Source organism: Phacochoerus africanus, chromosome 8 (genome assembly GCF_016906955.1).
Source record: "Phacochoerus africanus isolate WHEZ1 chromosome 8, ROS_Pafr_v1, whole genome shotgun sequence".
Taxonomy (NCBI): domain Eukaryota; kingdom Metazoa; phylum Chordata; class Mammalia; order Artiodactyla; family Suidae; genus Phacochoerus; species Phacochoerus africanus.
This window is the reverse complement of record NC_062551.1, coordinates 145,189,243-145,203,941: the sequence shown is the minus strand read 5'-3', so window position 1 is coordinate 145,203,941 and position 14,699 is coordinate 145,189,243. Positions and strand designations below refer to the sequence as shown.

Sequence of the window (14,699 nt, the reverse complement as noted above, 5' to 3'; positions counted from 1 at the left end):
TTGGTTTATAGTGTATTTTCTAATTACTCTATTTCTTGGTTTATAGTGTATTTTCTAATTACTCTATTTCTTGGTTTCTTGGTTTATAGTGTATTTTCTAATTACTCTATTTCTTCACTCCCAAATTATGTGTGTTACTAAGTGTGAGCATCCATACATAGTGTTAATTGACTGTTGAACTGTAGGTGGACATTTACAATTGATTGCAGAATAGTTATAAACTAGTGTCTTTTGTTAGCAATTGGAATTGGTTAGTCAGTCTATAGAAATTTCTTTTTTATTGGCTTTTCAGGGCCTCACCCACGGCATATGGAGGTTCCCAGGCTAGGGGTTTAATCAGAGCTGCAGCTGCTGGCCTGTGCCACAGCCACAGCAATGCCAGATCCAAGCCACATCTGTGACCTACACCACAGCTCATGGCAATGCCGGATCCTTAACCCACTGACTGAGGCCAGGGATTGAACTTGTGTCCTCATGATTACTAGTCGAGTTTGTTACTGCTGAGCCGTGATGGGAACTCCAGAAATTCTTAAAAGGGATTTTCCTCAGTTTCACAGTTATATTCAATTTCACTTTGAATGATTTGGAAATTCTTGATAATAGTTCTAGGAAAACTCTTCTGTATGGAATAGATACTCACTAGATTTGTGAATTGCAGGAATGTGAAATATCACCTTTGCAGGAATTAACATTTTATTTTGGTCTGTTTAGGAAGGCGTCATGCCAATCCATGAACTTCTCAGCCTTTATGGTTATGATAGTACTGTTCCACTACCTGAAGAAGATGAGGAGGAGGAGGAAGAGGAGGAAGAAGGTGAAGATGATGAAGATGCTGATAATGATGATAACAGTGGCTGTAGTGGGGAAAATAAAGTAAGGTTATACACATATTTTTGTTCTTATTGAAGTTAAAACTTAATACATTCAAGTTTTAAAAATTGACCATTTTGGAGTTCCCGTCGTGGCGCAGTGGTTAACGAATCTGACTAGGAACCATGAGGTTGCGGGTTCGGTCCCTGCCCTTGCTCAGTGGGTTAACGATCTGGCGTTGCTGTGAGCTGTAGTGTAGGTTGCAGATGCAGCTCGGATCCCGCGTTGCTGTGGCTCTGGCGTAGGCCAGCGGCTACAGCTCCGATCAGACCCCTAGCCTGGGAACCTCCACATGCCTTGGAAGCGGCCCAAAGAAATAGCAAAAAAAAAGAAAAAAAAATGACAATTTTGAAAAAATCTATTTTTATTCTTTCTGGTTTTTTTTTTTTTTCCTTTTTATGGCTGCACCTGCGGCATTTTTGGAAGTCCCTAGGCTAGGGGTCAAATTGGAGCCGCAGCTGCCGGTCTGTGCTACAACCACAGCAACACCAGATCCAAGCCAAATCTGTGACCTACTCGGCAGTTTGTGGCATCACTGGATCCTTAACCCACTGATTGAGGCCAGGGATCAAATCCGCATCCTCACGGAGACTACATCAAGATCTTAACCCACAATGGAAAATACTATTTCTGATTTTAAAAGAAAAATACATTTTAAATGTTAAAAATTGGGAATACCCATTGTGGCTCAGTGGTAACGAACCCAGCTGGTATCTATGAGGACACAGGTTTGATCCCTGGCCTTGCTAAGTGGGCTAAGGATCCAGCATTGCTGTGAGCTGAGGTGTGGCCCTAATAAGCAAATAAATAAATAAATGTTAAAAATTAAGATATAGGAGTTCCCGTCGTGGCGCAGTGGTTAACGAATCCGACTAGGAACCATGAGGTTGTGGGTTCGGTCCCTGCCCTTGCTCAGTGGGTTAAGGATCCAGCGTTGCCGTGAGCTGTGGTATAGGTTGCAGACGCGGCTTGGATCTCGCGTTGCTGTGGCTCTGGCATAGGCTGGCAGCTACAGCTCCAATTCAACCCCTAGCCTGGGAACCTCCATATACCACCGGAGCGGCCCAAGAAATAGCAAAAAGACCAAAAAAAAAAAAAATTAAGATATAGAAATATATAATACAAATTGTTAAGTCCCCTCTAATCTACTTCATAGTGGTAATGTTTTCTGTGTCAATTCAGACTTTGTGTGTGTGTGTCTTTTTAGGGCTGCACTCGCGGCATGTGGAAGTTCCCAGGCTAGGGGTCAAACTGGAGCTGTAGCCGCTGACCTATGCCACAGCCACAGCAATGCCAGATCCAAAACACATGTGCGACCTATACCTCAGCTCATGGCATTGCCAGATCCTTAACCCACTGAGTGAGGCCAGGGATCAAACCTGTGTTTTCATGGATGCTAGTCAAATTTGTTTCCACTGAGCCATGACGGGAACTCCCTCAGACTTCTTTTCAATATCTGCTCTAAATAAACTTGTACCAACTTAAAAAAAAAATAATGCTGTTGTTTTTAAGTAGTAAAGGCTAATGCGCAGTCTAGATTCATTTTTATTATTTTGTTTTGAAATAATTTTTCTTTTTTTGGTGACCCTGCGGCATATGGAGCTCCTGGTCCAGGGATTAGATCTGAGCCACGGTCAAGACAAGCTGCAGTTGCAGCAATGCTGGATCCTTGACCCACTGTGCCAGTCAGGGATCAAACCTGTGTCCCAGCACTCCCAAGATGCCACTGATCCCATTGCACCACAGTGGGAGCTCTGAAATAATTTTAGATTTGCAGGAGAGGTTCATAGATAGTCTAGAGAGTTTCTGTATACTCTTCCCTCAATTTCTCCTAATGTTAGCATTTTATATAACCATGATATATTTATTAACACTAAGAAATCAGCAGTGGTACAGGCTATTTTTTTTTGTCTTTCCCAGGACCGAACCCACGGCATATGGAGGTTCCCAGGCTAGGGGTCCAATCGGAGCTGTAGCCACCGGCCTACACCACAGCCACAGAAATGTGGAATCTCAGCTGCGTCTTCGACCTACACCATAGCTTACGGCAGTGCCGGATCCTCAACCCACTGATCGAGGCCAGGGATCGAACCCACAACCTCATGGTCCCTAGTCAGATTTGTTAACCAGCAGTGGTACAGTCTATTAATTAAACTGTAGATGATTCAGATGTCCCCAGTTTTTCTGCTGATGATGTTTTTTGTCTTGTTCCAGGATCCAACCCAGGATACCATTTAGTGTATTTCTTTCAGCTTTCTAGTTGTATTTGGAATCCTATGATCTTTCATCTACAGCAATTTTCTTCATATCTTAAAGAGATTTAATTTATTATTCCATAGGAAGAGAATATGAAAGATTCCTCAGGTCAAGAGGATGAAACTCAGTCTTCCAATGATGATCCATCACAATCTGTTGCTTCTCAAGATGCCCAGGAAATAATCCGTCCTCGTCGATGTAAATATTTTGATACAAGTAAGTGTGATTAGTTGCTGTAAACTGGTTGATTTTTTACTGTATAATACAAGACCTAATATTTTAGTGGGTTTTTTTTTTTTCACCGTTTTGTTTGAATTTATTCACTCTGAAGTCTCAGGAGTAATGATATTTTGTTGTAGGTTATTCACTTAGCATTATTGGGGCCCTGTTGTCCATGAATATACTGCAGTAATTATTATGTCACTGTGCTACTTGATTTTGAGTGTGTTCCTTTTTTCCCCTCTTTATATTTAGTTTGTTTCATGGTTATCTTTTTTTATTTCTGGTCTTCTCAGTTTTCCATTTTCTACTTTCTTTGCCTCTCATCCTTGAAATATTCATAAGCATTACTTTCTCTAATCAGTGACTCCCAAGTCTGAAGAAGTGGTTGACTATTGAGGTAGGAAGGTGTTATATGTAGAAAGAACTCTCCTGATTTTTCTCCAGTTATAATCTAGACAGTTATAATCCAGTAGTCAAGACAACAGTTAATATATGTATCTCGAATATTTGCATTCTTCATCTGCCCTACAGTGTTTCATTCTAAGCTTGAATCCTTACTGTAGAAGTAAGATGGAAAAAAATCAACCATTAGTATTATGAGTCTAAATATGTGGTCTAAATTTCTGTACTTTAAAGAGAAGAACACTCAACAATAACCTCTCATGAAATGTGGTAGAGTAGTAACTGATTAAACATGGCTACTACTTTGTATGAGTGACCTCTGTTACATATTTTGTTTAGAAGTGAATGTAGGGCTGCTAATAATAATTTTATTGTGAACTTTGAACAAAGATATGGTCCATCTGAAAAGTACATTGATACACAGAGAAATTAGTTACTGAAATATTTGTGTTAATTTTAAGTTCGGGGGAAATGTATTTTTCCCTTAGTTAAAGAGTAGATCCATTGCCAGAGTTTGCTTAAAAGTGAGATACTAAGTGACTGCCTCTTAAAATAGTATTTATTTCATAATTCAGACCTGGCATTTCAGTTATGTTGTATATATGGGAGCTATACATACACAGTCCATCTTATTAGCTTTTCCATAGGAAATAATGAACCTCTGTATGTGATGTTAACCTTTTCAACTTTGTGTGCCATTTTAGAGTTGAGAAAAAGAAATCTGATGGTTTTCTGATTTCCTATCTCTTTATGTAAATGTATTCTTACTCCAGAGGGTAAACAAACAGCAGCCTGCCTGCTCTGAATACAACAAAAGTTGGGTAAACATCCATACCTTCTCTTCATGCACTCTCTCCAAGGTGATGCCGCAAACTTCTGTGTTTTATTTTAAGGAGCACTGTTCAGAAACCGCTGTTTCCCTCACATTTTCATTTTGTAAGGGAAGAAACTGAGATCATATATTCTGTCACCAGGCTGTTGGTAGCATAATTAGGTTTAGAAACAGAGTAACTTGACTGAATCAATTTTCTTCCTAAAATTTTTGTAGGAAGTCATTTTATGGGAATATAGTTAGTTGTCTTCGGTTAAGGTTGTCCTTGAAGGTTTATGAGTTTTGTTTTTAACTGACAAGGTATTGAAATATCTTGTCCTACCTCTGCAAATACCTTTTGGCATTTTTAAATATTTAATGGTAGATGTAAGAATGGACAGGATAAGCAATCGTTTTATAGTATTATTGTCTTACTTATTCTAGACAGTGAAATAGAAGAAGAATCTGAAGAAGATGAAGATTATATACCATCAGAAGACTGGAAAAAGGTAGTTAGAGCCATTTTCCCAAAACTTAAATAAATTAATATTTAACAAGCCAAGTACAATTATTCTTTTTACTAAGTATAAATATTGATAAAGTTGAAGTAAGCCCTTTTGTGACATATGAATGTTCAGATTTTCCCTTAATAACTCCAGAGAAGTATTTAACTTTTTATAAAATAAAATAATGGTATAGAAAAAAATTGGACTTTGTTTAGCAAGTTGGTACTCAAAGCAAGATTAGAAATCCAAATTACTGAACTAGTATGAATTAGACTTCTTTTATTTAGCTGCACAATAAAAAGTATCACATATGATTTTATATTATACACTTGAGAAAGCAATTGTAGAAGCATTAGTATTTGTTAAGTAAATTTTGTTTAATAATTTAGATTGTAAGTTTTTCCATCCCATGTTGATATTTACAACTCAAACTATATTGTGTAAAGACACAGATTTGGGCTTCTATATTAACTATCCATAATTAATTCCTAAAATGAATCAAAAGATAATATATTGATATAGTCTTTAACTATAAGTGTATAGCATTGTTTAGTCACATGGTTAAATTGAAGAATTTTAAGCCATTGCAAAGCAGTTGACATATTAGGAAAATATATCAAAATAGTAATGTGAAGTTGATCAGAGCAAATCATTTATAGCAAAGAAATGTCATTCTTGTTGAGATAGATGACCTGATTTCTCTCTGAAAAAAATCTGTTGAGGTTTTTTGTTATTCTTTTTCCTAGGCCTGATTTTAAATTTAGTACATAAACAATTACTCATTTGGAAGTAGACTAGCCCCAGACGTCAAATTGAGTAGACTTTATGCTTTTTAAGTCATGATTTTTTATTTAATTAGTTGATACTTTTTGAGCCTTCCCTGTGTTTGTTTGTTGTCTTGTTTGGGATGCCTGGGGCACACTTAAAAAGAGCTAACCCCTTTTTGGATTAAATTAAGGGAAAAATCTCTATATTTAGAGTTTCTATTGGGAAGAATGAAGTATTCAAATGAACTTGGACTATGCTACCCAAGGATTCTGGGCTTCAGCCAAAAATCGATCTGTTTATGGCTTTCCAAAGAGATGGTTAGAAGAGAGAAACATCAGTGTGGGTTAGAATGGTAAGGAAAGATTATCATAGTGTAGTATGTGTTAATTAATTTGAGTGAGTAATGGATGAATGATGGGACAGAAAAAAGGATCACAGGAGTTACTGTTTGTGTCATCTATTTGGGCAAGTGTTTTTCAATCCATTTTTTTTTCCTTAAATTCCTGCATTGTGTAGCATTTAAGATGAAAAAAGCTAGAAACCTAGGGAGTCATTTTAAACTGTTATTTTTCAGTACACATTCAAGTTTTCATGTCTTTTCTCCAGTATAAATTGTTTTTTATCTGGAGGGTCCAATTAGAGTATTTGATTAAGCCTTAATTTTTTTTTATTTTTTATTATTTTTTTAACGAGGCTACAAAAACTCAAAGGGAGAACATGAGGGAGACGAAGCCTTCATTGCTAAGGGAGTATTAGTCCCTTCCTCGGGAAAATTATGTAATGAAACAGGCCACAGTAAATAAATCAAGCTTGTCTTTAGTAAGATTTTTGCTGTAAGAAATTGTCAAGATTCACATACTCATCTTCTAAGCCTTGTAAGATAAAACTGAATTTTTATCAGAATTGGGGTAGAGGGAAACAGCTTTGAAATCAAACCTGATTTCAAGTTGTGGCCCCAGAATTTGCTAATGTGCTCCTGAGGAAAGGAATTTTCTTGAGTTTCATCTCCTCACATACAATTGGGAATGACAGATTAAGCCTTGTTGAAGTTGGTGAGGATTTAATGAAAATTTTGCATAAGATACTTGGTACCTATACATAATGCCCCTAAATGCCAATTTCCCTTCCATTCCCTGCAGAACGAATTAGTTGGTGAAAAGAAGTTTTCTGAACTCAATAGGAAAAAGGAGGTGTCTTATCTTTATACTGGTCCAAAAGTTATCAACCCTGGCTTCATATTAGAATCATTAAGAGAGATCTTTTAAGTACTGATTACCATGGCTTTCATCCAGAGATTCTAATTTAATTGGTCTGGAATGGATCCAGACATGAATATTTTTAGAAGTACCCTAGCCAGGTTGATAACTTGGTTATTCTCTGATAGGCACAGGTTAGTAAAGTTAAATGAGTACACGAGGCACAAGAAGTGGCAATAGAGAGTATTCTTTTTATAGTGAAAGACATAAAGAAAATTCATATGTGTGAGTAGTATGTGTGATATTTTTAGAAAACTGGTTTTCCTGTACAGATGCAGCAATAAATTTATTGCACAGACCATAACTTTGCCATTGTACTAGATAAAATGAGATCTTAACATCAGTGGTAACAACAGGAGAGAAGAACTTTTCAAATCTGAAGAGTTGTTTAAACTTTCTAGACCATGATTTTGTACCTTTCCTGCATAAATCTTCATTCTGAAAATGCAGTGACTGTATTCTTCACATTTAGCTGACAGGCAAAAGAGGACCTGTGTCATTAATCCTGGTCTCTGTATCTTGTAAAATCACATAGGTGATTTTACAGTCTTTCTGAATAGCCAGGTTCCCCTAAATCTGTGTTTTAATTATGTAGATTGCTTACTACATTTCCTAAAATAATATTTAATTATATTTGGGGCAAGTTACAATTTCAAGTTGTATTGTTTTAATGAGAAAGTCAGGTGTTAATTACCTATTCATTTGGTTTAGAGTTTTATTCATTTGGCCTTTACTGAGGTGTTTTGTTTTTGTTTACCTTAAAGCTTTGGTTTTTGGACTTAAAGAGTGTGTCAGAATCTCCTGGACAGTTGGTTAAAACACTTAATTTCTGAGTCCCATCCCCATAGTTTTTGGTTTAGTAGGTCTGAGGTAAGACCTGAACATTTGCATTTCTAACAGTTTTTCCCAGGTGATGCTGTTGCTGCTGATCCAGAGACCGTAGCTTAGATTGGGATACTCTGAGAATACCTTCATGTGACTTTCTGCTTTTCATTTATCTTATTAATTGAATTATAAGAATTCATTTTATTTCCTTTTCTCCATATTTTGAAGTAAAGCTTGTGTCCATTATCTATGTTGCATTTTACTCCATTATTATTACTAATATTTTCATCCAATCACAGACAAGCTCTTAACTATTATTAACTCATTCATCCTCACAATACTCCTCTGAGGTAGTTAATTGGTTGTATCTGTGTTTTATGACAGAAACCAGGAACAGTTAACCCAAGAAGATAGAAACCTAGAAAATGGATGTAAAATCTGTGTTACTGGATCGTATTAATGTTTTATGTTATTTTTAAAATAGGAGATTATGGTGGGCTCCATGTTCCAAGCAGAGATTCCAGTTGGCATTTGTAGATACAAAGAAAATGAAAAAGGTGGGTTGTTAGTAAATTTACATACCAAATTCATGCTTTTGAATTGGTGAACTGTTCTTATCATGGGATAAGAACATAACATTTTATGTTGCCCCTATTGATTTATGAAGGAGGACCCTTCCACCATTATCTGTGAGAAGAAATGTGGTTTTTTTCTCTTTCTCCACTTTCCTTTATAGACGTCTAGCCAAAACAAAAGAGTGAAAGAAATGTGAATGCTTCTTTGGTTTTAGATTATTAGATGACTTAAAACATTTCAACTTTCATTTTTTCATATTTTAAATATTTTGAATATACCCTTTTATAACCTTTATATTTTAAAAGGTTATTTTATGTCAGTGGAAGCTGTTGGACAAGATTTAAAAAAAAACTCGAGTGAACAACTGATATAAAAAGAATGTTTGCTCCTGAAACTTTTAATATCTTACTAAAATTAAGTATTTTGATGTTTGTTTTTAAAATAATTTGGGAAAACAAATGTATACATAAATTTTATTTTTGTCCTAATGTAAGTCATAAATAATAAACACTTCCAAAAAAAGAAGAATTCACTTTGGAAAGTTCCAGAGAGAGAGTGTTTTTAATGAGTTCATGTGCAATGACATTACTCAGTATTAGAAGTCTTTACTTATTTCTCTTATTTCAGTATTCTTTTCCATTTTCAGCTTACATATGCAGAGCTTATGGGAGTTGTAAAGTCTGTCTTCATTTGTTTTCTTTTTAGCATTCCCTCCAAAACCTTCTTTTATGTTCTTAAGTATGCACCTCCTTTTAGGGCGCAGTAGCAAATCAAAGGAAGTTAAGGGGATACCACAAGCCAGTAAATTTTAGTGACAGAAGAAATGTTTTAAAACATCAGTAACAGCTTGTACAAACTTTCAAATAAATTTTTGCTACATATAGGAATGTATCAATATGAGTTACTTTGTTGCATGTTGAAATTCTGTGTACATGTTTGTGAATGTGTTGTGTGCAAAAATGAATGATCCCATTGGCTTTCGGTTTTTTCATGTGGCAGGTTAATATTATGGCTGAAATAGTTTTAATTATCTCTTAATATGTTTATCTTTGATTTTAGTATGTTTGTATTGTTAGATATCACAGTGAATATATAGGCACGACATCTACTTTTAATTACGAAATTTTGGTTTGATGTTTTCCGTTTTGACATAATTTTTTTTTTGTCTTTTGAGGGCGTCATCTGCAGCATATGGAAGTTCCCAGGCTAAGTGTTGAACACCACAGCTACAGCAACACTAGATCCAAGCCCCGTCTGAGACCTACGCAATAGCTCATGAAAACACCAGATCCTTAACCCACTGAGCAAGGCTAGAAATCAAACCCGCATCCTCAGGGATACTAGTCATGTTTGTTACTGCTGAGCTACGAGGGGAACTCCCATTTTAACATAATTTTAGAAAGCAGTTATAATAATTTTTTTGTGCTCAGGAAAAGCTGTGATTTATGGAGCTTTCTCGCTTTAAAAATCTAAGCGTGTTTTATTGTATGAAGGTCAGATGGCATTTGCAGGATTACTGCCTTACTGTGGTTCAGGCGTTTCCCTCAGCTTTATAGTTCTAGGAATTCCAACTTTTGCCGTGGTATCCACATTTCATTTCCATTCACTTAGGTTACTCTGTACACACAAACCAAACTTTACCCCCATTTAACCAAGGGGTAAATGGCACTGTTAGAAAGAAAACTGTCAGGGAGTTCCTGTTGCAGTGCAGCGGAAACGAATCTGACCAAGAACCATGAGGTTGCAGCTTCGATCCGTCCTTGCTCAGTGGTTAAGGATCCGGTGTTGTCATGCGCTGTGGTGTAGGTCGCAGACGCAGCTCAGATCCCACATTGCTGTGGCTGTGGTGTAGGCCAGCGGCTGTAGCTCCGATTCGACCCCTGGCCTGGGAACTTCCATATGCCTCAGATGCGGCCCTAAAAACCAAAAACAAAAAAAAAAGAAGAAAGAAAACTGTCAAAGGGATAGTGCTGATTAGTGCATTTTTTCCTTCTAGAGTAAGTTCTGCCGGGTGTTCTTCCTTGGGTTGGTGAGCCCACTCAAAAGGGAGCATGTTTGGTTTGGGTGATTTTGATAAACAGTGCCACAAAATTTAAGATATCTTGATATCTACACTGTAAGGAATTATTTGACAGATGGATTTGAATTTTTCATTGCTATAAGGAATTTCTATTAGTGAATATCCTGAAGATGCATTGATAAACTTTTTCTCTTAAATTTTTTGCGAATTATCATGTACACTCAATAGAGTGTATTGTAATCATTTGTTTATTATTTTTGTATCCTTGATACCTAGGATGGTCTTGTGACATATGAGGCACTTAATAAACATTTGGTCACTATGTTATTAGGTGGGTGCATAATAGTGTTAATAGAACCAATATGGAGTCAGTAAACTTGGATCAGTATCTAGGCATTTGGCCTTGGATGTGTTTCTTAACTACTCTTTTTCTCCTGATCTATAAAATAGCAATGCAGTATTTATGGAGGTTGTTGCAAGGATTTTCATGCGATGTTTTTATGTGTTGTGTTAGTGGTATAGTGTCTGTCACATAGAAAATGCTCAATACATGAATTAGTATTCAATAGATGATTAATCTTATCCATTATATTTGGTTTTATTATTCAGATTTTCAGAGGGTATCAGTTTATTCTCGTTTGCTTCCAAATAACAAAAACTGAGTTTAGTTAGTTTTAGCAAAAAATAATTTCCCCGATTGTTTTACTGGGAAGTTCTGGCTGGTCTGGCTTCAAGTATAATTGGATTCAGAGGGGTTTTTCTTTTATAATATCAGGTATCCCTCTCTCCTTCTGCCCATTATGTCAAACAAGCTAGGGTGCCTACTGGGAGTTCATGACTTAACGCTTTTCACTGTTCTAGCTAGGAACCAGGAAAAATGACAACTTCCCCTTACTTGCTTTCTCCAGCAGAAGTCCTAGAGAAAGAGAGAGTCTACCTCTTGGTGCAGCTTGAGGCATACCCAGGCGGTGAATGAGTGCTCTGGCTTGCCCTGGCTCATTTATCTGTTCTTGGGCTCCAGGGAGCAGTGTCAGCCCTGCCTAGACTGAATGGAAAGGTTAACTCCCAAAAAGGGGTCAGGCAGATGAAAAGCATGATTTTTCAAAGTTTTGTGAGTGTTTTATTGTTTCTCCTATGTAGTAAAAACTGCATAAACACTGCAGCTTTGTGATAATACTAAATAATTCAAGTATGGTAAACATCTTACAATGCTCAAGATCCTTCTCCCCAGACTGAGAATTATCTGGCCAAAGGTTTCAGTATTGCTGAGATTGCAAACACTGGACTAAATTAGTTGAGAATTAGATAGACATAATTAGGAAAAGTCAAGAGACAATAATAAGGTATTCCCAAATTTTCATACTGACATAAGTTTTAGACTAAATTATGGGTAGGACTTATTAAGCGGTGAATAGCAAAGGACCACATGAATGTTGTTTCTAATGAACATTTGGTGAATTATTGATTAGTTGCTTATGGGGAAAATGAACACATGCATTACTGTTAATTGATGATGATACTGTTGAAATGGGCAGTTAAGTTAATCTACACATAGAATAAGCTTAGCTAGACAACTTAAAATTCATGTCATTAATCACTGACTTTTAAGAATGCGGAAGTTTCTATTTTAAACCTCATTATTACACCTTGCTGATTATGTTTCAGCATTTTCATCTTCTTAATATATTGATTAAATAGAAGTTTTACTTGAGCATTAAAAATAGAATGACAACCTTTTTTGACATCTTTTTTCTAAACTGAAACTGGAGATTAATTTATTAATTTAGGAGTTTCCCCCTTGTGGCTCAGCAGGTTAAGAACCCAGCTAGTATACATGATGATTCAGGTTCAATCCCTGGTCTCGCTCAGTTAAAGGACCCGACGTTGCCGTGAGCCCTGGTGTAGGTCACAGACGTGGCTCGGATTTTGCATTGCTGTAAGCCGGCCGCTGCAGCTCCAGTTCGACCCCTAGCCTAGGAACTTCCGTGTGCTTGGATGTGGTCCTGGGGGAAAAAATTTTATTCATGTATTTATTCACTTTTATTCATATTCACTGGGAATTAATTTTCCAGATTGCAGAAGTTTATGATTTTGTGGTGGTAGTTTCTGTTTTCTACATTTCCACCCCCACCCTCAGAACACACATAATGAACTTTGTTAAACAATCTATCTGATACATTTAATTCAGCTACTTAAAATGCCATGAGTACTTCCCTAGTTAACCTGTGTTAATTTACTGTGTGAGTTCCCACTTTTCTAACTCTCACTTATTTATAATCATTTGTAAATTATATCTTTCAGTAACATAAGGGGGATATATTTATGATTGCCTTTTTTATGGTTGCTTTTTAAAAGTTCTAATATTTAGGCTTGATAATTCATTAGAATGGAATAGTTTCAGAAGCTGCTTTTACATTGTAGTGGTTGTTAGCTTTCAAAGTCCAGTATGTTCATGAGGCTATATAGTAAAGAGTATTATTTTCTTTCTGTAGCTGTCATATTTATAGAGATTCATGTCATTTATACGGGTTATTTCTCCTGTATTTTAGGGTGTTTTATCATAATAGTAGAGTTCTGAATTTCTGATCTCTTGGCATGTAGTCATTCTAACTCAGAGAAAGACAGATCATACTGTATCACTTATATGTGGAATATAATTTTTAAAAAGATACAGAATTTATTTGCAAGATATTTAATAGTTTGTTGCCTATTTTATTTAGATTGTAGTCAAAAATGCTATTTTATTTAAAATGTAAACTTAACTGGAAAATAATTTGGTTAATTTCTGAAGCCAGGAAAGGCAGTATATAGTTTATTCTCTGAAAATGCTAATTGTTCTTGTCTCATTCTCATTTTTAGTGTGTTGTAAATGCATAAGTATCAAACTTTCAAGGTTAGGCTATCTGGCCTAGCTAGTCACGATTCTAGGGATCTGGCTTGTCATTGGTACCATCTGGCGATATTTGTATACTCAGCTTAAATAGGGTTATCTCTATCCTGTTGCTACTTGAGACTTGCAGATTGTTCTTGTTTCATAGGGCTAACATAGGGATATCTGACCAGGAGACCACTGGGAACTCAGGGACCCACCAACAGTTATGACAAGATAACTTTGTCATCTTCCCAAGTTAGGGTTTCCTTGTAAGGCCCTGTCCATTTCCCATTCCCACTCCAGGAATAGAAGAACTACAGCCTGTTCCCTTTGGCAGACAGAGGCTAAACAGAGAAAAGAAGAGAATAGCAGTATATTATCCATATTCAGTTTATCACGGGAGTTTGATTGTACTTACAGTTTAGTATTTCACTAAAATTGTACCAGTAGGTTAGAAAAGGAATGAGGTTTACCAAGAAAAAATTTCCATAGATTGTCCTTTGAGCTGTACTCTTGGGAAACAAAGGCAGAATATTTGAAAATGTATGTGTGTGGTGGTGGGGGAATGGGTGCGGACAGGATTATGTTAATCTAATTATTTATTTCTTGCCTCCCCCCCCCCCCACCCCGGGCCACACCACTGGCATATGGAAGTTCCCAAGCTAGGGGTCAAATCATAGCTACAATTGCTGGCCTACACCACAGCCACAGCAATGTGGGATCTGAGCCGCATCTGTGACCTATACCACAGCTCCCTCCCCCTTGGCAACCAGGAATCTCTTCTCTATGTCTGTAAGTCTGTTTCTATTTTGTAGATAGAGTCATCTGTGCAGTATTTTAGATTCCACATGTAAGTGGTATCGTATGGTATTTGTCGTTCTCTTTCTGACTTCATTTAGTATGATAATCTCTACTTGTATCCATTTTGCTGCCAGTGGCATTTATTTCATTCATTTTTATGGCTGAGTAGTATTCCATTTCAGATATCTACCGCAACTTCTTAGTTCATTCTTCTGTTGGTGGCCATTTAGGTTGCTTCTGTGTCTTGACTATTTTGAGTAGTGCTGCAGTGAAAATATGGGTGCATGTATCTTTTTTTTTTTTTTAAGTGGTCAAGTTTATTAAACTTTTCAGCCTTATTTTCTCATCTGTAGGGAGAGATGGTATGACAAATCATACATATCTCAAAGTTCTTCTGAGGATTAGAGAGTGACTGGCATTTTTTAAATTCAGTGAATTGTATTATATTTATAGTTGTACAACCATCATCACAACCTAAGTTTAGAACATTGCTATCCCAAACTCCAGTCCATTC

At 36.5% G+C, this 14,699-nt stretch overlaps 1 protein-coding gene across 8 annotated transcripts in view; it reads left to right on the top strand.

The window, feature by feature from the left end:
- Positions 1-14,699, top strand: part of MIER1 (MIER1 transcriptional regulator) — a 69,774-nt gene that overhangs the window by 30,681 nt on the left and 24,394 nt on the right. For all 8 annotated transcript variants that reach the window (XR_007136110.1, XM_047788726.1, XM_047788732.1 and 5 more), the window contains 4 exons: positions 712-873; positions 3,210-3,342; positions 5,006-5,070; positions 8,401-8,473. Coding sequence is in view for 7 of the 8 variants with exons in the window: in XM_047788726.1 (XP_047644682.1) it covers positions 712-873; positions 3,210-3,342; positions 5,006-5,070; positions 8,401-8,473 (433 nt within the window). In the remaining variant the exon portion in view is untranslated. The remainder of the gene's footprint in view (positions 1-711; positions 874-3,209; positions 3,343-5,005; positions 5,071-8,400; positions 8,474-14,699) is intronic.